General features: G+C 42.4%; 1 protein-coding gene across 3 annotated transcripts in view; it reads right to left on the bottom strand.

Moving 5' to 3' along the window:
• Positions 1-25,435, bottom strand: part of MAP4 (microtubule associated protein 4) — a 166,351-nt gene that overhangs the window by 91,198 nt on the left and 49,718 nt on the right. For all 3 annotated transcript variants that reach the window (XM_075492147.1, XM_075492148.1, XM_075492149.1), the window contains exons 3-4: positions 20,644-20,900; positions 9,835-9,900 (exon numbers count right to left, since the gene is read on the bottom strand). In XM_075492147.1, the coding sequence (XP_075348262.1) occupies positions 9,835-9,900; positions 20,644-20,881 (304 nt within the window). In that variant the 5' untranslated portion in view covers positions 20,882-20,900. The remainder of the gene's footprint in view (positions 1-9,834; positions 9,901-20,643; positions 20,901-25,435) is intronic.

Raw genomic sequence — 25,435 nt, 5'->3', positions numbered from 1 at the left:
AGTAAATTTCTCAAAGTATTGCTCATTTGAAGCTGACTGAATTTAAAGTAGAAGTAAGTGTAGTAAATGTTTTGTGTTGTTGGTTTTTTTTTAAATACTGGTAGGAACTATATGGAACTTACCCCCAAAAAACAGATGATTTAAAGCCTTCAGATGGTGAAAGACATCAAAATCGGATATTTACAGCAAAAAAGTTATCAGTCTGGCGTGGAACTTGCTCACTGAGGACTACCCTGTGTTGCAGAAGTCAAGGCAGTGGTCATTAGCGGCCCTATCTGGTTTTATGAAATGGTCAGCAAAACAGCAAAAACCTCAGCAGTACCCTACAACACTTAAGCTTCTTTCCACTAAAATGTCATCTGAAAGAAGAAAGTTTGTGTTAGTAGCAGCTGGCTCCTCCTCCACACAGACAAATACATTTCCCCTATTTAACCTTCCAAAGTCATAGTTTTTCAAAGAAGTTATTCACATGGTATCAAAGTTTCCTACAGCCATTTCAAGGTGCATTTCAACCAGCATTGTGAACTAAATAGCCACCAAAATATCCAAAGTCTTAACAGAAAGAAGGATTTAGAAAACTGGCAGCACAAATGACTGCCTTTTAGGACACACTCCTTCACTGCGGTCAATATACATCTACATCACTTCCACACAAAATGCGACTATTCAACTCGCCGAGATGTGGAAGAGCAAGAGAGCAAGAGCAAGTATTGCTCTGCAATGCAATAATTCCACCACAGCCCTGCAATACTTTCAAGCCAAGCTGCTGCAAAACATGATGTATACTTAAAGAACCATTGTTAAGCAGCTCACAAGATACCTTTTCAGTTCATAACAACTCAAGTATCCATCAGGTACATTAAACTAGTAGGCAGTCAGACAATACAGAAGAGCTGTATTAATAGAACGCGCATTGGAGTGACAGATCTGCGCCCTGGTGATCTCATGAGTCATCTTTCACTGTGATCCGAGTGCACAGCGACTTCGTTCCCCTGCACGACACTCCGCTGAACGCTCAGCCGCCTGAGAATTACAGACCTTGATCCAATCCAGGGCACGGAAGGGGCTCTTCAGAGTGGTTGGGTTTTCTAAGCAAAGTCCTGCGCTGAACAAAAATTTACCCCGATGTCTCTTGCGTTCCCAGTGTTTGTAAGCGCTTCAACATCTGGAAAGTTTCTTTCGGCTTTCTGAACTGCTCGTGAGTAGGTCACGAGTTGAAGTTATACTAACCGCTACTCAGCTCCTTTGCTAGCCGTAGAAAGCCGCAAGGGTCCTTCAGTTGAAAGAGCATCGGCTCCTTCGGAGCCCCGCACAAGGGGCACCCCGCAGAGCAGAGCCCTTCATCCTCCACACTCACCCTCCAGGGGCGAGGGGGAAGCAGCAGGTCCCCTGGCACTGCCTCCACCTCCCACCCAGGACCCTCACCGGGAGTCACGGGGCGCAGAGGCTTAACACCCCCCAACCTCTGCCCCCGGCTGTCAGATCAGCTTCGTCGAGACGCCCACCTTCCGTTCCCCCATCCATCTCAGGCCTAAAAATAATCACCCCAAAAAAGATCAGACACACACAGAGAAACCTCTTAGTCATGCCCGCCTGAAGAACTAAACATGCCTTCTGAATTATTCAGTTTGCTGCTTTTTTTTTTTTTTTTTTTTGAGACTGAAGCAACAGAAAACATGAGCTCTCCTTTAGCAAATATGGTTGGATGCAGACCCATTCCAAAAAGCCTAAAAAGCTCTCCCTTAAGTCCAGAAGTATAAAAGCCTTTATAAATAAAAACTTGCACCAAACAGGAAATATGCAGGCAGGTAAAAGAAAAATAGCTTTAATTAGAAAAGCACACCTTGAAGTGTCCTATTTACAAAATGCTAAACATAAGGAATGACTTTTTTAGGGTTTTTGTGGGTTTTGTTGCGTTTTTTGGTTTGGTTGGTTTTTTTTTAAACTTTGTGCACTAGCAACTTATTCAACAGCAAGAGGGTTAGATACAAACAGCAAAGACTGAACCTCAGCTGGGGTGGCAGTTCAATGCTTCCATTGTATACACCAGCTACTCAGAAATACTGTCAAGTGTAGGTTACCATTCCCACAGACAGGTCATTTTTCTGTGAATCCTCACAAAATCAGGCATCTTAAGCCATAAGAGGTGCACTGCCACAAACAGGGGACATTATTTACTCGCTAGTTCATACATGTGGATTTTAAGTACCTTGTAAGTCCAAGATGGAAATGAGCATCCCTCTTATCCATCCTCCCTTCACTTTTTATTCCTTGAGCATGGTGGGAAGAAATTTTCCTTCTATTTCTGCCCACCCCCGTCCCCCAACAACAAAAAAATTGTGTGCCTCATTGAAAGAATTTCCTTTTTAATGTATTAACTATATTAACTAAACCAATTTTTTCATGGGCATGTTTTCAAACATCTGTCCAGACAGCAAACTATTCCAGTTTAAGCCATTTACCTCTTTTAGAATTAACACCAGAGCAGTTAATCAAGCACATGCAGCTACCTGTAGATATTAACTTTGAACAAGCAGCACAATCCAAGAAGATTCTCACCACAGTACAACTCTTGAGAGGTTAGTTTGAGATGTTTATTAGGTTGATTTATTCAACAGTGATATACAGCTTCACATCATACAAAGCATTGGGATCGTTAAGAAAAATCAGAAGTGGTAACGGACAAGCTTGCAAGCACAAGAAAGTTATAGTACGTTCTGCAAAGATTAGTATCATCTCCAAAGACTCAAGAAAAGTGTGGGTAGCATGAAATTTAAACAGAGGAACACATTTGGTAGCTACCTGGCTTTCTGAAAACAAGAAGTGAACAACAAAACACACACTCCTGCACATTCATTTACTGCACTGAATTTTTAGCAAGATACACATACATTTTCTGGGAGTGACAAAAGATACAACACTCTGCCTTGACTCTCCAACACCCCCTACCTCCCCTTGCCAAAACATGCAGCCTCCCAGGACAGGCACGTTACACTTCTGCCCCCGAGAAAGCAAATGTGTGACATTGCAGAGCTTTTGGCAAGAGTCTTGTAAGGAAGAACCACCACAAACAAGAAACAACCATCTCCCTTCCTCTATCTACAAGTTTGCATTCAAATTTGTAAACCTAATGACACTTAAACAGGGATAAAAATATGGGGGGGGGGGGGGGGGGGGGGAGAATGGTAGCGTAATGGAATGAATTATTCATGTTAGCAGCTGAGACAGTGACTGAACCCTCGGGGTGCCCCTGCCTGCATTAGCAAGCTTTGCTTTGGTCTGCTCGAGACACTGCTGTGCCTGGTTCGCTGCCAGGCATCCAGCCCGATTTCACTGAACGGGGGGGTCCTGTGCCAGGCAGATCGCTCCGTAACTCCGCCGCCCGCCTCGCAAAGCGAGCTGACCTAGCCAACTGCTACAAGTGCTAGAAACTCCCCTCTGGCCGATACTTTACAGCATTATTGCATTTCAATAAAATAAAGCATGCGCAGGTGTTGGGGGAAGTCTGATATTCAGTTGATCTGAAAACTTCTGTTATTCAATCTGAAAATTTCTCTCTAATTATTCACTCTCTATTTCAGGGCAGAAATAGTTAAGCCCGCTTAAGGCAAAAGGTGAGAAAGAGTGATTTGTGGAAGCAAGTTAAAATGCCTCCAAACTAGCCGTGATGCTGTCTTGCTCCAAAATCAACCACATTTAAAAAAATGGCTACAAAGAGGTCTTTACAAAAAAAGCCAAGAACAAAAACAACCTCCTTTTATGGCAACAGACGCCAAAAATCCCCCAAGAAGAAAGCACTTCATGACACTAAGAAGGACCAAACGCCTCGCCTTGCATCACAGGCCACTGCTCTCCTCTCACCTTTCCGTGTGACCGAGCAGCAGACCTGATGCGTGAAGTAGATGGAGAAAGGGTCCTGGATGGCCCGCAGCCCTGTGTGAGCGGAGCCTTCCACCACCCCCAGACAGGTGCTGGCGAGGCTTTGGTGGCTTGTCAAAGGTGGAGGCTACGTGCTACCACGGGGTGTATTTCCAGTAAAACCAGAAAGAGAGAGGGCAACCTGTGACAGCCATACTTGCCAGTGTATCCTGAATCCCAATTACCATTATTGCTCTAGTCCATAGGGAAACGCTTATTTTTGGTCAGCATCCAGTCTCAAAGGCTGCTGGTCTTAAGCCACTGCATGGTGGCTCTGCCAGGTCGGCACATTGGACCGGCAAGGGAAGAGCCCAGGTTTGGCAGCTGAGTGCCTGTAGGCAACAGGGTTTTCTCAGAAGTGACAGCTATCTACCTCGGAGGGGAAGCCAACAGTGTTACTTGTTCAGAAATTGGCACCACAAGGACGTCAGCTACTAATGAGGCTTTGAATGGTGGGTAAAGCAATAAATTGCCACCAAATTAAGAGAAGAAAGGCCTTGAGTCCTGATGCACATCACTAAACAGGCTGATTACACACAGCTCATTGCAGCAACTCTGGACACTGTCACTCTGGGTAGGGAGCATGTGAGGTCTCGGATAAAAAAATAAAAATCAAGATTGGATGGGTCACTATTCGAAGATCTTCCAAGAAAACCTTCTGGTGGCATTACCAGGGGTATTTGTTCAAGGTGCAATATTCTTCCAGTCTGTCATGAGTAGACCAGTATTGTAACGTAGTCGAGGGTACTAGCAGGGTCCTAGGAATATTCAGGTGCAAGCTACTCTCTTCACAAGAAAATATCATTTTTAGGCAAGTGAAGGTCTTAGTATGCTAGCTTTTGGCAATTTGGACTATCATGTCCTACCTTAGACTGGATTTGGGTTCAAATAAATCCTGTACTTTTATCAGGTGTTGTAGCTACACAACACAACTATCCTCGAACAAAACATTCACTTGTCTACAAAAACCCAGGCTGAGCTTGTCTCGTGTAACATACTAAGTAGTCTCTCTAAATTATTTCCTTCTTTTGCATTTTTTGTCTGTTGAATGGTAGTAGCTAATATTTTTGTGTTTCAAACGCTTTGCGCCTTTATGGCGACAGGAGGAATTGCAACGGACTTGCTAACCTCTTGTAGCTCTGTTTAAGGTTAAAACAGGTCCATTCCTTTTGGTGTTGCTGGAAACTGTCATAATTATTTCAGTATAGATTTAACAATTTAGTCCTAGATTGTTTGTTTCTCTCAGTTTTAGAAGGGACAGATTATTTTTCATGGCAGGTAACACTTCATCCAAGGCTGTCGTTACCAAAACGAAGCTAGAGGTATGAAGTTAAAGAAAGGCCATTTTCTTTCCTACTTCCAAGGCTTGCAGGAAGCAGTACGACAGCAAAGCAGCTTACTGAGGCAGGAATTGGGGGTCAATTGTTTTCCTTTATGCTCCCTGTTGATGGCAAGTGCTTGAACCCCATAATCCACCCCTCACAAACCAGAGACAATATGCTTGTACCTCAGTAAACATGGCTTTTCCTAATTTGTTTCTCAAGTCTGTATAATAAGTGCTATGATGTGAAAACAGCTGTTTTGAAGACGACAACATTATTAAAGACAAAAACCTCATATGAGAAGGTTTCAAAGCAGCAAGGATAAAGGCAGGTGAAACTCAGCATTATTCGAAAAGGCTGTGGTGAGTATGGGGAGAAGGGAAAGGAGCTGCAGTCATGGTGGACCCATCCGCTATGAAAGCACAACTTTCAATTTAATATCAAACCTTCTGTTACGAAGCTTCCATGAAAAAAGGATATAAATTAAATTTAAAAGTGATCGAACTAAAAATGGAGCTGTAGTTGTGATTTAAAAACAGTGGGAGTGCTGAAATAGTGCAGTTAAACCATCATGCACATTTGTGCTTACACAAAGAAAGGAAGGTCTCAACAAGCACTGCAGAGCAGAGAGGGAGGAGGAGAAGGGCTGATCGGCCGACAGCACAGCTACCCTTTGGTTTCTTCTACACGGAAAGTCCAAAGATGTAAAGCAAGAGCTCTGTAAAATGCTGAAGATTTTAGAAGTGTAATGGCAGGTAGAAAAGTACACTGGTCTTGTATCAGTGGCAGCCCCAGTGTTAGGAGACAGTCTAGGCTTCTAGGAGGAGAAAATAGAAGACAGGAAAAGAAGTAGGAGAGGGAAACGGGATGGGGAAAGGGGCAAAAAAGCGCAAGTCATTAGTAAACATCAACACTCAGGTAGCAACTGCACAACAAGCAATATTTCATTTAGTGCAGCCAGGAGATTTGCCAAAAGCCGGACTAGAAACACGTGGAATTTTGCTTTTAGAGGTGTCCGAAAAATGTCATGCCATAGCATGACTAGCGATACATTGTGCCACATGCAAAAATTAGCTGTGATAAATCAAGATTAGTGACAAATTGCTATCAAAAGAGCAGCAGCTCAGGATGCTGCTTAAAGGCACAATTTGCACTGAAAGCAGTGACAAAGTGTTTTGGTGACCCGATCTCAGATGAGAGAACGACAAGCAGGCTGGCTGGAGGAGAAAGTCCAGCTAGGGAAAGTATGAACACCAAATAGCAATACTTCCCTAGGTTACTTATCTTCCAGCAAGATAATGCACAGGATCTTGGAACAAGAGGTATCCAGATTAAATCATATGATCATCCTTAATGGATTTCTTTCCAGAAATTTGTCTTTTTTTAAAGTATATAATTCCTTTGAACTCTAGGCAAATATCCGGCACTACGGAGTTGCAAACGTTGCACTGTTCAAAAATTACACTTTGTTGTTGTTGTTGTTTTAAACCTGCTGTTAGAGTTTTACTAGGCACCCTCTAACCTTCGCATCATAAAAGCCAGCAGTTAGGTCCCTAATTCAATACCTGCACACCATCAGTGATTATAAACTATTAACAGTTCCCCCACACCCTCGCTGATTCACTTGAGTTGCACCAGATGTGCACAGCTTCCCTCCGAACGCTGCACCAACCGCTCTTCTATTTATCCTTATAAGGAAGAACAGAATTAATAGAGAGAGTTTCAGTCTATGTGCTGAGTACCCAAGCCAGAGCTCCCGGTCTGTAGCTCTCATTCTCAAAAAACCAAAAACCCACAAACCAAATAAGCAATCAGCACATATGGCTCAGCACTGCCAAGAACTGAACCCTTCAGAGAAGCTGCCAGTCTCTCCCCTTCAGGGAAAGCAAACGGGTGCAGAGGGTTCTCAGCCTCACGGCCACAGTTTTGGACCCTCAAGTAAACAGCCAACGTAAAGTCAACCATCCACATTTTTCCTTTACATTCGGAAATACTGAACTATACACATCCCTGCATCAATGGTTTAAGTATGTCACTTATAATAAAAATAATTCAACAGTTAATACAGGGTTTTGCCCCCGAGTTACATTAGTTTTGGATTTATGTCATCTACTACATTAACGGCATTTTGGAGCAGGGCATCCGGTCAGGAGGCAGCACAGGCTGCCAAACCAGCACTAAGATTTCAGTCCTGACTAATTCTAACCTCTGCATATACATATACCAGATGTCTGTAGATAATGTTGCATGCAACAAAACATTAGCAAGTCATCACCCCGTTTTATTTGATAGGTGAAAAAAAACGTTGTGCAGTGCTTCCTGTGATCTAGACCGGAGAGATAAGCAGACATTTGTATTTTCATATAGCTTAACTACATCTTTCCCCAATACTTTCCCCAAAGTGCGTTTCAGAATCCAACTCAAACACACCTCTGCCTTTAAAAGCTCTCGCTGTAGCTCTTAACACTGCTTTTTGGAGCAAAAAGCTGGTTTCCTTGAGCATCTTCCTTAGCCCTCTCTCAGCTACTCTGTTTCCCACCTCTGCACTGGGCCCAGATTGCACATCCAGAAGAATTATTTCAGCTTTAAAGAGAGACAGACTAGGGAATAGATCCAGCTGAAAACAAATAAGCCAGCCAAAAACTGATGGTGGCTTAGGGCCAGGGACAAAAAGCTTTAGGCAGCACCACCTATTAAATGTACAACCAGGCACCACTGAGGTCCGTCACCTGCTCTGGAACAACTTGCCTGTATTTCTGCAGAGCATCAACTGCTCTTCAACTCTGAAAAAACCTCCATTATCTGCTCGAAAATTAGCATTTCTTACTCTCAAATGTATAAACATGGATATTTCAAGTATTCCATAGAGAATGGGGTAGGGGGAAAGAGTCCATGAAATAGTTGTGTTGTATAAATCTTCTGTTACTCAAAAAGCCTAATTAATGTGATGCCTGTGACTCTTCATCCTTTGACACGCTGTTTCTACCACTTTGATGTCACTTTTAGACAGCCTTTAACAAGAAAAAGAAAAATCCAACTCTACCCCACAAAGATGGAACATATTAATAAATTAAAAAGCTTCAGACACATAAAAGTATCTTTGATCAAAGTTGTTAGCATTTAGTGTGTGAAGAGTTAAACCTCCAGAAAGCTAGTATTAAGTAAATAACATGAAAATTTTTAAACACAATTCAGAAGTTCAAGAAAAAAATCCCAATGCATTTAATTAGTCATACCTAGAGTATCATAAATCTGATTTTATTTCTATTTCCTTTTAGTTAGATGTATTAAAAAAAAGAGAGGAAGTATCCTTAGGAAGGTTCAGAAGTGTTCTTAATTTCAGTTTTATACTGAATTATAAAAGATGCACAGCTTCCTTTTGACCAATTTACAATGGCAAATTAAGTACAAAGATCTTTTTTTAATATTCCCATCCTCAACAAGAACATGAACACCTGCTCACACTAAATAGAATTATAGCAAAAAAGTGTTTTAATTCGTCCCTGTCTCCTACTCCCATACATTCATCATTATCTCCTGGAGTTTTTTTTTTCTTGGGGTCACACCTACAGACTAGCAGGGATGCTAGTGCTGGGAACATCCAAACAATCTTAGCGATGATCTGTACTGCTAAAGCTGAGCTGGAGCTCATGAAAAGGGAGACCAGATAATAGCTCTTACCAATACCAGGATGACAATTGACTGTTGAATATTTTATCCTCAAGACCACAGAGGTGCTACAGCATGACCTGTCAAAGTCCGCACCCTTCTCGCCACAGAAGGAAACAATCCACTGGCTCATGCACACAGTCGCGGAGTTTGGTACTGCTCCTCCTAAACAGTTCAGTTGGAATTTGGCAGGAAACCCAATTCGCAGTAAGAAAGTCTCCTTTTAAAAGGGAACTGGTTAAATGTAATTGCTAAAAGAAGACTACCTTCAGTATATGTTAGGCTGCTTGGAAAGATCAATTATTTTCCAGATTCCTCACAAGTTTGAAATATTGGTCCACTTAAGTTATGACAAGTTTCTTGCAGACAAAGCTATCCTAACGCTGTATGAAAAAAGGTTCAGAAGACTCGATTTCATCTTTGACATTGCTAAAACAAGTATTAGGAGATATTTACAGAAGGGGAGTTTGGGGTGGAAGGAGAAGCTGCAGAATAAACAAAGCAGTGTAATTCCAGTAGCAGCTAAGAATTAGTGAGTGCAAAAACCTGCAAAGAATGGTGTACTTGGAGAAGAAGCATCACTGTCGGTCTCATGGGGAACAGGAGAAGTCATTCTCACTGGTTAGGGTAGAGTTCAGCTATGAATATTATGGAGCCAGTGCTCCAGATGTTGCCTTCCCAACGCTGACCATGCATAAAGCATACAACGTCTTCAGAACAAGGCTTTATGCAAATAAGCCATTTCAAACTCAAAAGAGAATGAAGTTCTATTTTGTTTCAGATTATTTGAAAAGATCATTAAAAAAACCCAAAACAACCCTCCATGGAGAAATACGACTCAGAAAGAAGATGCATTTTGTCACAATGAGGTTTTACCGGTCCAATAAAGAAGTCAACGTGTTTCCTTCAGACATTAAGCACGTACCTGTGCGGTGATCTTCTATTCCATGGTCACCATTTTCTACAACTGTTGGCCCAGAAGCTGAAGTATCTGCAAGAAATCAAAGGAAATGTTAGCACTGGGTGAAGTTAATCTTAATCCAAACTTAAAAACAACATTGTAAGGACAACACTGTAATGTTATCAAACACAAATAAGGGGTTATTTTTCCCCAGAATTATTTTGGAAATAAGTTAAGGTACATGGCACTGAGTCAGTGAAACTTAAAACCCAAAAGGAAGAGCTTTTCAATCACAGAAAATCTAGTCCCATGAAGGAGACTCAAGGCATAACAACTAGAAACTTCTTTATCTATTCATACCATCACTTCAAACTAAGCTTTCCTAAGGGCTAGCACTAGACCACTGTGACTCTGGATTTCCTTCAAGCAAATTCTGCTTAGCCAAGCTGATAAACTTGGACGGGCTTGGTGGGTGTGATGCAAGAACAGTCAATGCTGTTGACCTTAACACTGTCTCCCATAACATCCTCATAGACAACCTGACAAAGCACGGGTCAGATAATTGCACAGTGATGTAGATAGAAAACTGCGAACAGCCAGGCTCCAAGGGTGGTGATCGCTAGCACAAAGTCCAACTGAAGGCCAGTTCACTAGCGGTGTCCCCCAGCTGTTGACACTGGGGCCAATACGGTTTAACATCTTCATTAATGACCTGAGCGATGGAGAAAAGCGCACCCTCAGCAAGTTTGCAGCCGATACAAAACTGGGAGGAGTGGCTGATATGCTTGTGATGCCATCCAGAGGGAACTGGGCAGGCTAGAGAGATGAACAGAGAAGAATCTCAAGAAGTTCAACAAGGAGAAACGCAAAGTCCTGCACCAAAGGAGGAATAAACCCAGGCACCAGTATACACTGGCGGTCAACTTGCTGGAAGGCGAGTCCCTCAGGAAAAGCCCTGGGGGTCCTGGTGGCCAAGAAGTTGAACATGAACCAGCAATGTGCCCTTGCAGCAAAGAAGGTCAGCAGCATCCTGGGCTGCATTAGGCAGAGCATTGTCAGCAGCTGAGGTGGGTGATCCTGTCGCTCTCTTCAGCACTGCCGAGACACATCTGGAGTGCTGGGTCCAGTGCTGGGCTCCCCAGTGCAAGAGAGATGGAGCTACTGGAGAGAGGTCAGTGAAGGGCCACCAAGATGATGAAGGGACTGGAGTGTCTCTCATATGAGTAAAGGCCGAGAGAGAGCTGGGACTGTTCATGCTGGAGAAGAGAAGACACGTGTGTATGTGTACAAGCACCCAAAGGGAGGCTGTAAAGAAGCCTGAGGCACACTCTTTTCAGTGGAGTCCAGTGACAGAACAAACGCCAACAGGCACAAACTAAGTCCCCAGAATTTTCAAATGTTGGTCCACTTCAGTCGTGACAAGTTCCTTGCAGACAAAGCTATCCTAATACCGTTAGAAAAAGAGGATCAGAAGACCTCAATTTCAGCTTTAACAGCATATTGCTAAAGCAGATATCAGGAAGAGATTTAGAGAAGGGTAGTTCAGGGTAGAAGACCACTGATTCCAGAATATAGCATACAAGATACTTACCACCAAGAGATGTAGTCTATCTTGTTCTGACATTGGCAGATAAGATTTTAGAAGGCAGCAGGATTTACACACTGAACTTGGAAAACATGGCAGCAATACAAGACCTAGCAATAGCTGAGGCAATTTGGAATCGAAGAACTGAGCTCTAAACTTGGCTTTGCCATCTGCTCAGTGGGCCGCCTTAGGAAAGCCACTCTGCTAACAGGTAGCTATCCCAACTGTGCAACAGTTTTGAAAATGCTGTTTGGAAACCATCTTTGGGAATAATTAAGGAATTTAATTAACAATATAATTTTTTTAAAAAGCACACTTCTTGTTCTAGTACTCAAACAGTTCTTCCTAATCATCAAAATATGCTAGTGAAATTCTACATTCACCCCATAATCTCTACACCGGGCTGCTGAGGATCAATAACTATAAGCACTTAGGCAAACTGCTTGAGGGATTTTATTTATTTTAAATTACTGCCTTTGAGATCAGACTATGGTCCTTACAAAAGTAGCTGGATTATGCTGGTATTAGTACTGGTGCAGGTTGCCAGCAGCACAATATTTCTGTAGGTGACCACCATGACAGGTGAATATTACAAGGCCATTTACCTAAACTGAAGATATCGTCCTTGCACCAAGTCTTAAAATATTTTCTAGTATTTTCTTAAATAAACTCTGCTTAATTTCTAAGAATTTATCCCATTTTCCAGTTGTGAAATAGCGAAGACAAGTCATTGCAAGAATGATACTTGGTAGTATTTGTTAAGCATAACAAGCAGCACAAGCTCTAACAGCAGTTCAGCTCCTCAGGCCATCAGTTCTGTTTATTGTGAAAAAACACGCAGGGCAATGGCTTAAAAAACTCCTGTAAGTAAATAAAATAAAATCACTGCCAAAGACAGACACATTCAGTTACCTGGAGTTGCTACTGTCCCTTCCCTGAGCTCAAGCAGTTTTAAAACAACAAAGCTACATTACCAGTGTACTCAGACACAGCACTTCAGGGCTTAATCCAACCCTCAGTGAAGCAAAAGGAAAGTCTTCCCAGTTACTTCAGTGGCTCATCCTGGTGTTTTACGAAAATTCAACATGAACTTGCCAGACAGCTTATAGAAAAACATACACCTACATCCTCTTCAAGTAGCTGAAAATACTACAGGAATCCCTGGACCTGTTTCTTAGCAGTTAAACACACCAGCTCCTCCTGCTGTCAGTCTTTACAAGGTCTGGTATTTACTGTAACAGTAGAACTGTCTTAACTAGTAACTGGGAGGACTACTGCCAGTCACTGAATTGACTGATCAGTTCAGGCAAGGAGAAATCAGGGTCATGGGATGGTTTATGCAGCACTGCTTTGCAGCTGCCAAAAGGTGTGCTGGGTATCTCGTGGAGTAAGAGAGTCTTACAATGGGGTCTCCAAGGAATTACATAGAGGAGCTACGCAGGTCCTGCTGACCCTTCCAGTTAACAGTGAGGAAGCTTAGCCCAAGTGCAAGAGCTACAAGTCTTCTTAAGTCCTGCTCAAATGGGTATCACAACATTGGTTTAATGAAGGCAGCTGACGATGCCACTGTAACAGAGGCTTTGCAAGTCTTCTCTAGTCTTCACTCATGCTAAACGTGTCAAAAAATTCTTTTGGTGGTGGGGGAAAAAAAAACCAGCAACCCCCATTACCATGACCCACAACCTCACTCCCATGACCCACAACCTCACTCCCATTTCTTCAAGTATTTAAACTGTAATTGAAAACTTGAGTGCAAGTTCTGTTTTAAATCGGACACAATGAGCACATGTTGCTTTCAGTTTCATTCGAACCTGACTATTACACCTTGCACAGACAACACAGCTGTTGTAATGTTTCACAGTCCGGTCTTGATGCCACCACCATTATTCACGCATTAAAAACAGGACTCAACTTGATCACAAATATGGCTAAACACTACAAATTCGGTCTGCAAGTCTGTGTGCGTACTTCGAGCACTGGCTTTGGGTTACAAAAAAAACGTTCATGTAAGACTGGTCTGGCAGCACTTGGAACGAGTACTTTGTGTGCACTTGGGGTCAGCTTTGCTCTGCGCATAGTCCACTTAGTGGTGCTTCTGGCAATTCAGTGCATTGCAGCTATTCAGAAAATAAACACTTCATCTGCACAAAAGTTTCATTTAGAGGCTGATCTCCTAGGTAGCAAGCGATCCAAGCCAACTGTCTTCTATCAAAAAGAAAAGCCAGGACACCCCACCCTCCCCTACCAAGGGCTCTGCAAACTTAAAACAAAATGAAACAAACCCCCCCGCCCCTACCAAAATATTAGCCAAGCCTACCAAACACTATGGCAGATGAAAACAAGGACAGCTCAAAGCCAGCTGTTCTTCTGGCTTAACCTTCCATAGAGCTGATATGGCTCAAGACTGTGCAGCTTTTAGACTGTAAAGCACAAATACATTCCTTCAGAGAAGCTTCATTTTATTCAGTCCCCTATATTCACTCATTTGAAAAACAAACAACAACAACAACAAAAAAGGTAAGGCATTTATTGAAAATCCTGCATTTGCTTTAATGGCACAGGAATTAGGGCAAAAGGATAGGTTAAAGCCATTGCGGCATTCCTCTCCCTCGACACGCTGAGCAGTAACCACAGTAGCTGCTCTTCTCTGCGTGCACCCTGCTAGCTGCAGAAGGCTGCTTCTCTGCCATCAAAGCCACAAGGGAGGAAGCGATCTAAAAAAGCTCCAGTTACCAGAAGGGCAGAGGAACCTGCAAGCAGGTCTCGTATAAGCACCAGCTTTTAACTTTCTCAACAAGCTCTGCAAACACACAGGGATAAGCAGGCCACCGTTGCACGTCAAGCCAGGGTCTCTCCAAATCAAACACTTAACCAGGCAAAATCTGAAGAAGATTTTAGGCTCAACAGGGGGTTCCCAAACGAGCAGAAGAATCAGAAATGCCATGTCTTCCCTTCTGCACTTCTTGGGAAGGATGAAAAGCAGGTAAAATGGTTTCCTTTACAGCTTTAGCTTTTTTTGGAAGACAAGCTTCCAGAAAATCAGGTCAAATCACGCAACTCCACCCAGCATTAGTAGTTTTTATTCTTATGTCTGTGAAGGTCAGCTCCTTTGGAGCAAATCAAACTTATTTTAGTTAGCTAGTGTGCGAGTGTGAAAGTACCCAGCAATCTCCTCAGGGCCAGGTCTCCTCCCCTCATATTCTAAATTGCATAAAAACAAAAACATGTCAAGATGTTGTAACTACATAATCCTCATCAGAATCACAAGATAGTATTTGCATCTGGCTAGTGGATCAAAGGATTGTTTTTATATAAACAAATTTAAGGCAGCATTCGCTAAACCGATAATCTCAAGCAAATGGACAGCGCCAATATAAAACACCCTCATCTCCAGCAGTGACTTGGCATAGCGCACATGGAAACATACCCACAACTGAGCACATTTCCACCATCAGACCTGCAGCCTGCTCCGTAGCAGGCATGGGAAAAGAAAAAAGAGCTCTCGGCAGGCCAGGGTGGGGTGGACGGGTTGTGGACGAGAGTCATTTTGCTTGTTTTACCATCCTATCATACGTTTGTGCGTGCAGACTTGGTTGAACACAACTTTGTCAGAGAGCTTAGACAAAAAAAAACTGAGTGGGAACAAAAATGCTGAAAAAGTGCCGTACAGTCAAAACTAGCTGGTAACTCTTAAACAAGTAGCTTAAGCTATTTCAATTCATACATTTAAATATTCTGTCTCAAAATGGCTTCTGAACAGCAGTCAAGCTCATCATCTCCCGGAGTCACCAAAAAAAAAAAAAGGCTTAGAGTTTTGCTTGCTCCTTGGCATTCCAACATGACTGTGTCGTGGTTTAACCCCAGTTGGCAGCCAAGCACCACCCAGCCGCTCGCTCACCCTCCCCTCCCGGCGGGATGGGGGAGAGAATAGGGGAAAAAAAGTAAAAACCCATGGGTTGAGATAAAGACAGTTTAACAGGACAGCAGAGGAAGAGAAAATAATAATAAATAATAATAAGAAGAATGTACAAAACAAGTGATGCACATCGCAATTGCTCACCACCCACTGACTGAACCCAGCCCATCCCCGAGCAGCGATAGCTGCCCCCAGCCAACTCCCCCGGTTTCTATACTGGGCGTGACACCCTATGGTATGGAATAGCCCTTGGGCCAGTTTGGCTGTGCCCCCTCCCAGCTTCTTGTGCGCCCGGCAGAGCATGGGAAGCTGCAAAGTCCTTGACTGGTGTAAGCAGTACTTAACACACTGATGTTGTAGTTGTTGCTATCACATTGTTCTCATCCTAAATCCAAACCACAGCACTGTACCAGCTTCTAGGAAGAAAAGTAACTCTGTCCCGGCCGAAACCAGGACAATGACATAAAGGCTTGGTTTGGATTCTTAAGCTTCTCTCTCTAAGCATGAGAATTAAAGAGAACTTGAATTTAAATGGAAGCCAAGGCTTGCTTGGTTGTGCGTTTCGGGGATGCCAGGGCTTTCAGAAGCACACACATACTGTCAGATGGCACTACCGGAACCACAGCTGCACAGGCAGGCCTGGCATCCAAGAGCAGGAAAAGGAGACCGGCCACACTAATTCCCAACTCAGATCCCTCTCCCCCATCCCGCCCTCACACCTCTCCTTCTGAAAGAGGAAGCTGAAGCTTGAAGATTTAATCACCTTGCCTGATCACTGGCTGCCTGTGATGGGATTGAATCCAAGATGACTAGATGTTAGAGAACCCCAAGTGAAGTTCACTAACTGAGCACAAATATTACCTGAATGAAGCCAAATCAGTGTAAAGCAGCTGAGCTAGAAAAAAAATATTTTTTTTTGCTTTGTGAACTGTAACAACTAGATTAATTTAGCCACTTTATTTCATAAAACATAAAAAGTTTCAAGAATGCTTTGGCTTACCAAGACAATACCTAAGGCACTCCCTCCTCCGTAAGAAAATAGGGGTATATTACATAGTTAAGCAACTCAGCCCAAGATCTGGGCAGCTTTACAATATAATCTGCATTTTAAACAAAACCCACAAAAAAAAAAAACCACCCTCGCACTGAAATATGCTCCCGACAGACTACTGGTACAAGGCCCTATGCTGAAATGAACCTGCAGTTTCTGCGGCTGAGCCGCAAAACGCTGGGACAGCGGCTGAAATCTGGGGCAGAGCGTACGAAGCACACACAGCTCAGGAGTGTACCTTTAGTTTCACCTGGGGTCTCCGAACTATTTGTAATGTTTGGTTAGCAAGTGTCTGACAGAAACCCGCTGCAAGGAACACGGGCAGATTAAAGACCTTGTGCACTCAGATCATGCTCAATAACTGTTTCTGTATGAAAAGACAATATAGGGATTGTGCTAACCCGAGGTTTTAACAGCTTTGGGGTTGGAATGGGGATGGACAGACTTTGAGGGAGCAGGTGTTTAATATATCATATGAGATAAAGATGCAAGTATCTTAACACTGTTTGGTGACTTTTTTTAATCCCTCTGAAACTTTGGGGTATATGGAACATTCTCCATCCTCAGTTTCATATGTGACAAAGTGTTTAAACTTTCTTTTGCAAATGCAAAGCCTGCTGCCTTCTGCAAGGCAGGCACTTGCTCCTCGTGCAGAAAAGGAGATAAAAGGAATGGGAAATGTTGTGGTTTGGCCTCGAGTGTCAGGCTCTGGAGCTGTGTGCTTGTGCTCTTCCCACACCAGGGCGGATGGCCTGCGCAGCTGTGCAGCAGCGTCTGTCCCGCAGCATCACGCAGCGCCGGCAGAGCCATCTCGTGGCGACATGTCTGCTTGAAAAAAGCCCCAAAGCCACTGCCCATAGCAAATGAAGAGAACTTTGTCACTTACATCATGCTCAGTATTTGTTTCCCTATTAAAAAAAAAAAACTTATACAAAGTTAAGACTCATCACCAAGCTTGTGAACAGAGTGAGTGCAAGAAAGCAAAACATGCATTTACTGTGTACAAGGCCACAAACAGTTATGCCGCAGACCTAGCTTTGTACACAATTCCTCAATGATTACACAATCAAACACTTCAGAAACAATATTGGTCCTCACTTGAACTAAAACGGTTCACAGGAGTGCTGCTGCCTGCTGCAAACTATTAAAGCACAGTATTTTCCTTTCAGTTGGAACTTGCTCCCACCCAAACATCTCCTCCTTCGCACTTTAGGATGCCTATCCCTTACTTCATATGAGCACCCTAACAAAAACTGCCGCTACAGCCTCCATGACTTTAATTGGAAGCTCCACAGTATCCTCTAAATTCCGTGGAGCCTTGAAACCGATAAGGAGAGCTAGCTGCAAACAGCGTAGCACACACCCAAAGCGATCCTTCAGCATTACGTAAAGCCCACAATGTCATAAGAGGATTACCCCAGAATTTGCCAAATTATGATGTTCAGCCAGGTGCCAGAGTAAAACCCGTTCTTCTTAAGCTATGTCTTTCCAATGATATTTTAAAAGTTAACTGTTATTAGAGCTTTATTCTAGGACAAATTTGTAGGTGACCATACAACTGCTCATCATGCCTCCCTCCTCTCCTCCATCTCTCTCTACTCACATGGCTCACCCAGCTCCATGATGGGGGCCCATCTGATCATTAAACTTGTCTGATCTGGCTCCTAGGTTTAGGAAAAAAGTAAAAGAAAAACCTCGAGCAGAGATGGAATAGCTAGAGCCTGACAGGACATATGATTAAACCTCTTCTGACTGGGGAAAGGCAATCTCAGTAGCAGAGACTGCGCTGTCTGAACACATTCATGCCTTTTAACATAAATAAATTAACAAGCGGGGGCTGAAAAGCCTGATCCATGAAAGCTACTCTTCTCCCTCAGGAAAGCAAAGCTATTTGCAGTCATATTTGGAGCCAGGGACATAGAACTCTTGCTGCCTTTCACAGAGCAGTCCTCCCTCCCCAAAAACTTCACATTATACTCAAAGCACTGCACTAGAACAACACCTAACAGCCCCATTAGGCCCTTGTAATATCTCACCCAGGCTCATTTATTCTATAGCCTCAATAAAAGCAAGTACATTAAGCTTTACTTTTTTTTTTTAATAACAGTTATAAACATTGAAGAAATCTCATAGGAGAAATAGGTATCCTTATCACTTCAGGGAAAAACAGATTTGGCAAATTAAGACATAACAGGGTCAAATCCTAAGACTGGCCTGTAGTAAATTGACACTGTTCTAGACTGCGGAGCTCAACAGCCCTTCCCCTCCCAGCACAAGGTGGGAAAGCTGAAAAACATTATCTTACACACTCAAGGCAAGCAAGCGCTCCAATTTCTTCAGTTAGGGTCTTGTTTTCATCTTGCCAAAGATTTAGATAATGCTCATAACTGTTCTCCAGCTATCCCAAAAAAGGGAAAAACAAATCTCCAAACCAAGAACAAGAAATTGCATCTTGCCATGTAGGAGGGAAAGAAGTTCTGCTCAAGCAGACAAACAACTGGCTGTACAGCCAGGGGAGGCACTGGGGAGGGGAAGGGGTTAGAAGAGCCAGGAGATGCAGCTGACGAGAAGAGTCTGGCCCAAAGGTAACCTGTGTTAGCACCTCGATCTCTCTGCCTCGGTTCTGCACTCAGGAACCGGCAGTTTAGCGAGTTAATTACTAAGCAAACCCAGAAGGCCTCATTATACCTGCTTCAAGAACCTGAAGTTATTTGAAATAGTGAGTTATGATGGTAATGTGCAAGGGATACACGTCTGGGAGGATACAACTTGAGGAACTTGTATTTTAAAACAATATTATATCATTATTAACACGAAGACATTCTGGAGCTGAGATCTTTTAGAATCTGTAACTTCTAGAACAAAGCATTATTTTAAAACATCCTTAAACCATATGCAAAGTGTTAACAAGTCTTCATGTTTCTCTTGTTACTCCCACTTCTGCAATACTAAAATATAAACCACCTACCATTAGAGGTACTGTAATTGAATACAGTAATGCACATCTGAACTGACCAAAGCTCAAAGTTTCATAATCTCTTTGCCCACTTCCATCCTTCCTACTTGCTTGTTACCATTTAATGAACTATGTTAGTATGGAAAAGTCAAAATTACATTTTCTGTATGACAGGGCACCCGATACACTTCTAAACAATGCAAATAAGTGCCTAAACAGACCAGAAGTCCCCATTGTGTAACTCCCCATTCTGTAGTCGTGGAGGTCCTGTGCATTCTGATGGATCTCCATTATGGTTCTTCTGCACATGCCACTTTCATCAACACTGATAAGCATCAAGATTAAGGCAAAAAAAGAAAAAACTGTCTTCTGAAAGAAGTCACCAGGTTACCTGTCTAGGAGCAAATGTTTTCTTCTTTTACATAGCATAGATCAAGGCCAAAAAATAAAAACATTATCAAGGCACTACTTGTAACAGGTGACTAGCCCCACTTGGCTGGGGGGGGGGGGGGGGGGGGAACACCACACAGGCAAAAATACAAAGAATTTAAATTGCTTACTGGGAAAGAAACCTAATGGATGACCCCCAAATCTCACTGTTTTCCTTTTTACTCAGCTAGGGAAGCAAGTATCTGTTTAAACCTCTCCTTTTTTCTAAGTCATTTCTGACAAAGCTATTAACACTAATAAATATTAACTGGGCTAGTAAATGTTCATAGCCAGCAGAGACAGCACCACATTTTACTGTATATGCACATAACCAAGATATACATGCAGCAAGAAATCAGAGTAGCCCCTTGGATCAGTAGAGAAACAAAGCTTTTGCTATGAAGCATTCGCATCTGAAGCTCGCAAACAGTGCAGACCTTATGAAGATGCTGACCGGCAGACGTCACCAGCAACAGCAAGTCATTGCTCTTTACGCCTTGGATTTGCCATTACCTAGAGTGGTGGTATCCTGCACAGTTCTCATATTTTGAGATGGAAAGCACTGTATATATGGTAAGTGTGGCAGTCACACACTTTGGACAGTGCTTTCTCAGAGATGCCCAAGGCAGCCCACAAAATATTAACGTAAATAACAGCATCTTCTGTGGACTAGTAATAATAGCTTATTTTACAGGCTGAAGAACTGAACAGAAGGTAGAGAAAAAAAGCAAGAAACAGGATTTGATCTCAACCTTTGCTTTTAAAACAAACTGTTCAGACTAAAACCAGCAACATAGAAGTCCTGTTTTAGCAGGCCTAGAAATATTACAATAACCAAAAGTGTTATCTGATGCTTAAGTGATGCAGGTTCGTGGTCTTGTGCTTTAGACACTTACGTTCCACCTGAATACCGTCTGCATGGGGTTTGCTTTTTGGTTCCTGGCTCCCAGCTTTTGCATCATCATCATCCAGCAGAGGAACATAGTCTGTTTTATCTACTGTTTCTCCAACCACATCATCAAATTTCTCTGCTTCCAGCGTGGCAATGAAGTCCCTTTTCACTTCTTCCTCAATCTCGGGAGGTGGCTCTGTCAGAGCATCCGCAAGACTGAGGTTGTGATCCAAGTCAGCCATGCTTTAGCACCTTTGCAACCTGAAAAGTGATGTGGGGAAAAACAAAAAGAAACAAACATTTTAATAAGAGACCTTTTAAGTTTACTCAGAGTTTGGTGTTGACAACTGGGTGTCTCCTGGGCCATAACACACTAAAACATTTGCTTTAGCACTCAATAATTCCCAGATGTTTACAAAACCCCCACACCAGCACAGAAACAAACAAACAGCTACCTCATCTAAATCAGGTTTTACTGCGTGAACATTACATTTCATGTGATGATTTTTTTTTTAAGATTCCGATAAAACAAGAAAAAAAACCAGTACCGGGCCAGCATAAACACAATCTTACATTGATTTCTGCCTTGCCCCAGATCTGCGAGTTAATTACATATCCTCAGCAGCAGAAAGACAAATGACGCAAGCGAATTTAGTTCTTGGGTTGGACTCCACCCAGCCTCCCCTATGGAGATTAGGGTTTTACATAATCTCTGATGTATACTCCACTGATGCTTTTGATCCCTTTGATAGGGTCCTGTAGCATGTTTATGTCCTCAGCAAACCTTGCTAATACCAACAAACCCACTCTAGCTCTGGGATTTGTGCTGGAAGGTGAGGTTTTAATAATGCTTACATGAAAAAAATGCAGTAAAGTACACACGTACACATTATATATAAAGCTATAAATTGGGAACAAAGTAGAAAGAATCACAAATCAGGAAGGAAACGATAAATGGTATCTCAACATTCAATTTAACTTCCTGGCACTAAACAGAAAATGAACCTGAACTGATTCATTTGGTTTGCAGCTAAAGCTTTCAGGTTGGCCTAACAAACGCACCCATCAACAATTACTTATTTTTTCACATTTCATCCTTTTGAAGTTATTATTAGGAACTAACAGCCAACAAATACCGATGCGAATTTATGGAAAGCTGTCTAAGGGAGCAAAACCCACCGCTTCTGATTGACAAAAGGCACATTTCTGAATCTTTCTTTCAGACCAGTGTCAGTGTTCTGTACGCATGACGCTACCAAAACAGCAGAGCTATCAAAAGCTCTAGTCATACGTTTTAGCACGATGCTACTAAAACAGCAAAGGTATCAAAAGCTCTAGTCATACATTTTAGCCATTTGCAGAAATTGTCTGGTACAAACTGTAAGAACCAAAACGATGAAGGGCCATTAGTATCTAAATTGGCATACTTACAACTCCTATTACAGTAGCTCAGCTTCCTTTAATTTTGGTCTACGTTTGGAAGCACAAAGCAATTTGATGCTGATCTCTATTACGCTCACTATTAGATGCACCATCTGCGCAGAGACTCTCCCTGTTAATGAAAGATTTTCCCTATCTTAGGAGTCCAGCAAGCCAATGCAGCAATGCCTGGTTGAGAATTAGTAGAGAACAAGGACATGGAAGCAACAAGTTCAGAGTTCCAACAACAAATTCATCCAAACAAAAGGATACAAAGGAGCTTAGGTAAAGTGAGTCATCATTTTACAACCAATTCTCACTATATTGGGCAAGACCCACCAAGCCACGTTCAGAAAAAAACAGAGCTGAAGATACAGAACTGCATATGTAAAGAGGCACGGACACGCTCACGAGAAAACACAATGGGCATTTGTACGTGTTGGTTAATGAAGGCCCGACCCAAGCGGCCACTGTGCAGCAGTCCAGGGTCACCGACTTACATGGTGATGGCAGAACACAGATCCTCTTGTTCCAAAAACACAAAGGCTCCTACTCCTTGAACTACAGGAAATTCTTCGTCAGCAGTATACTGTCACCGACACATACCTACAGGCTCAGGCCTGTATAAGGCAATACTTCACATTCTTTATAAACAATGGTATTACACTGATATTGTTGTTTATGTAATTGCATGCAAGGACATTATGGAAACTAATTCAGTTAAATCTATTCTTTTTTTCTTTAACAATAAAAGGTCAGACTTCAAGCCAGATCAGACTTCCAGCAGCAACTGCAGTTTTTGTTGGTTTAGATAAAGGCCCTGAAGAATTACCACTTAGTGGAAATCTAGAGGTGAAAGGTTTGGAGCTCCTAACCCTTTGTGCAGTTGAATGAATTATGGTTATTAAAAAAAACCATCTTTATACTTAAGTGAAAGAGCCTCGTTAAAAAAAGTTTTTCCGAGTTCTTGACTATTTTCAAGACACACCATCGTATGGATCCACACACAACTGACCACATTACCCTTGACTGAGTTTCAACCAGGGAAGTAAGTCACTTCTAGAAGTTTTATCTTTGCATTAGGCAGTCTCTTCGAAGGAAGAAATGGGGCTCTTAAATAGCCATCTTTTCAACCAGGTCTTCCCTTGCTTTCAACTTGAAAGTGAAATGATGGCTTTTAGGTCAGTCAATCTCAAAAACAAATTTGGAGCTATGAACATTTCATCCTTTTCTTCTACAAGTTTCATTTAGCATATGGAAGAAAAACAATATTTAAAATTTTTGACAAGCTGCTTCATGATGCTACTAGGAAATGCAAGAATCAAGACCACGGTCAGAAAACAGCTACAGAACATCCAATAACTTGGGGAATAAGCAAGCAAAGGCTGGAGTGAACACGCCAGACACCAAAGGAAAAATCCGACTCCTTTCTTCACAGCAGACATGCCAGGTCGGGCTGAATCCGACTTTGCAGATGTCACAAGTCCTTCATGTTCATAGTTTCGTATTTGGTCCAGCAAGGTTTACCCATCAAGAACCTGAAGCTTTATGTAAATGGTATTTAGAAAAAACCTCTCTTTTTAACCTCACTCCAAATGCTTGTTCGCAGTAGATTACAGTCCATAAACTGAACTATCAGCTCACAATTTTCACACATTCACTTCAGATTAAGCATTCCTGCTATTTTAGTTTCAGGAACACAAGTGGCCTTTTAGCAGAATTTCCTCTTGACAGCTTAATTTAGGGCCTGTCCAAATAGCAAGTCATTGCCATCCTCCCACTCTAATGGAAACTATTACCCAACTACTTTATAGAGAGGCCCTTTAATGTTTAGTATCCCCTCCCCTGCATGATCCAAACCCAGTAGCCATCTACAGCCAATGCCAGACTGCACAGAAACTCATATTGCCATAATCATCAGTTTGTAGTCAGAGCAAGCTTATAAGCAGTATTCAGACGGCCCAGAAATTATTTCGTCCTTGTTCCACTAAGATATTCAGTCACTTTCCTTTAGACCTGAACAATTGCACTTCAATTAATGGAGCAAATGCCCCAAAGCCCTGGTGGTGGGAGGAGCTGCCGTGTCAGTGGGGTTAGGGAAGCAGTTAAGAATTCTTAAATCAAATCAAGGCTAATCCCACCCAGATCATCCTCCGGCACATGAATATTCCACCACAAGCAACTGATGGATTCACATCGTGCTTTTTATGGTCCACATTAATGTGGTAGCACTTTATGAAATAGTTACTATAAAACAGCATTGACAATGTCTCTATTTCAGACCTACATAGGAACTAGGACACTAAAGCAATCTAGTTTCTGGGGAAAAATAATAATGATGTTATGCAGACTTATCAGCAGGACGTTTCCTTGTCTATATTTAACTTAATAAGGAATGCAGAAATTATGTAGGAAAAAAAAAAATCAGCGTAACTAATAAAAGCCATTTTGCATTTTTGTAGCAAATGGAGAACTGGTATCTCAGGCATGTAAAAGCGCCTGGCAAATAACCGTCTGCCCTAACCCAAGGCCACGCCGGCTGCGGGAAGCCTTCCACAGCCCAGGTACAGTCAGAGGACAGCCAGAACACCGCTAGAATCGGACTAGAACCCATTTCTCCGCTTTCCATCTCTGGTGTTAGAGCAGCCAAACTATCCTATTTCCCAGAGTTGCAGTTTGAACTAGGGCTTATAGCGTTAACCAAGACAAAAGGAAAATAAGTATACTGCATAGATTCTGCCCAAGTGTAGAAAGCAAACCCTGAAGTATACTCATGTGTTGACCAGCTTAGAGAGGCAGATGCTTCCTATACTATTTTCATTCACATAGAACAAAGGCAGCTACGCACAGGAAGCATTCAAGAATCTTCATCGAGAAGTATCTTAATATACTGTGCGTGACGTAGCTATGCAAATCAGGTATTACAGAGCACAAGGAATATGAATTCTGACATTAACTTTTAAGATGAAAGGGCAACACTGAGGAACAACTGCAATTTCAGAAGGCAGCAGTTCAAAAATGTACTGAATAATTCTTCAGCTGCGAGACAGCTGCCAAGGTCCTCTCGTTTGTTAAATAGCAGAGGGAGTAACGATGGTGTAACACCAACCTGCATGACTCAAGATTTCTGTCTCTGGAAGAGCCTCAGAGGACAGTCAAGTCCTCCCTGAAGAACACCAAGTTGAGTAAGTATTTTGCTCAGAGGAAAGGTGTGGAAAGGAGCAGACCATAGCGTTATCAGTCCCACAGTGACAGCTGTACTACAGATGAGGAAAAGAGTTTTCTTGTAGCCAGACTTTCCTCGATCCATTCCAGGAAATCTCTAAATTATTCCACAGTAAATAAATCATATTCTCTTGATTTGCACTTTTTCTTTT

The sequence above is a fragment of the Mycteria americana genome, chromosome 2 (genome assembly GCF_035582795.1).
Source record: "Mycteria americana isolate JAX WOST 10 ecotype Jacksonville Zoo and Gardens chromosome 2, USCA_MyAme_1.0, whole genome shotgun sequence".
Lineage (NCBI taxonomy): Eukaryota > Metazoa > Chordata > Aves > Ciconiiformes > Ciconiidae > Mycteria > Mycteria americana.
The sequence above is the reverse complement of the archived record's forward strand: the minus strand, read 5'-3'. Positions and strand labels throughout refer to the sequence as shown.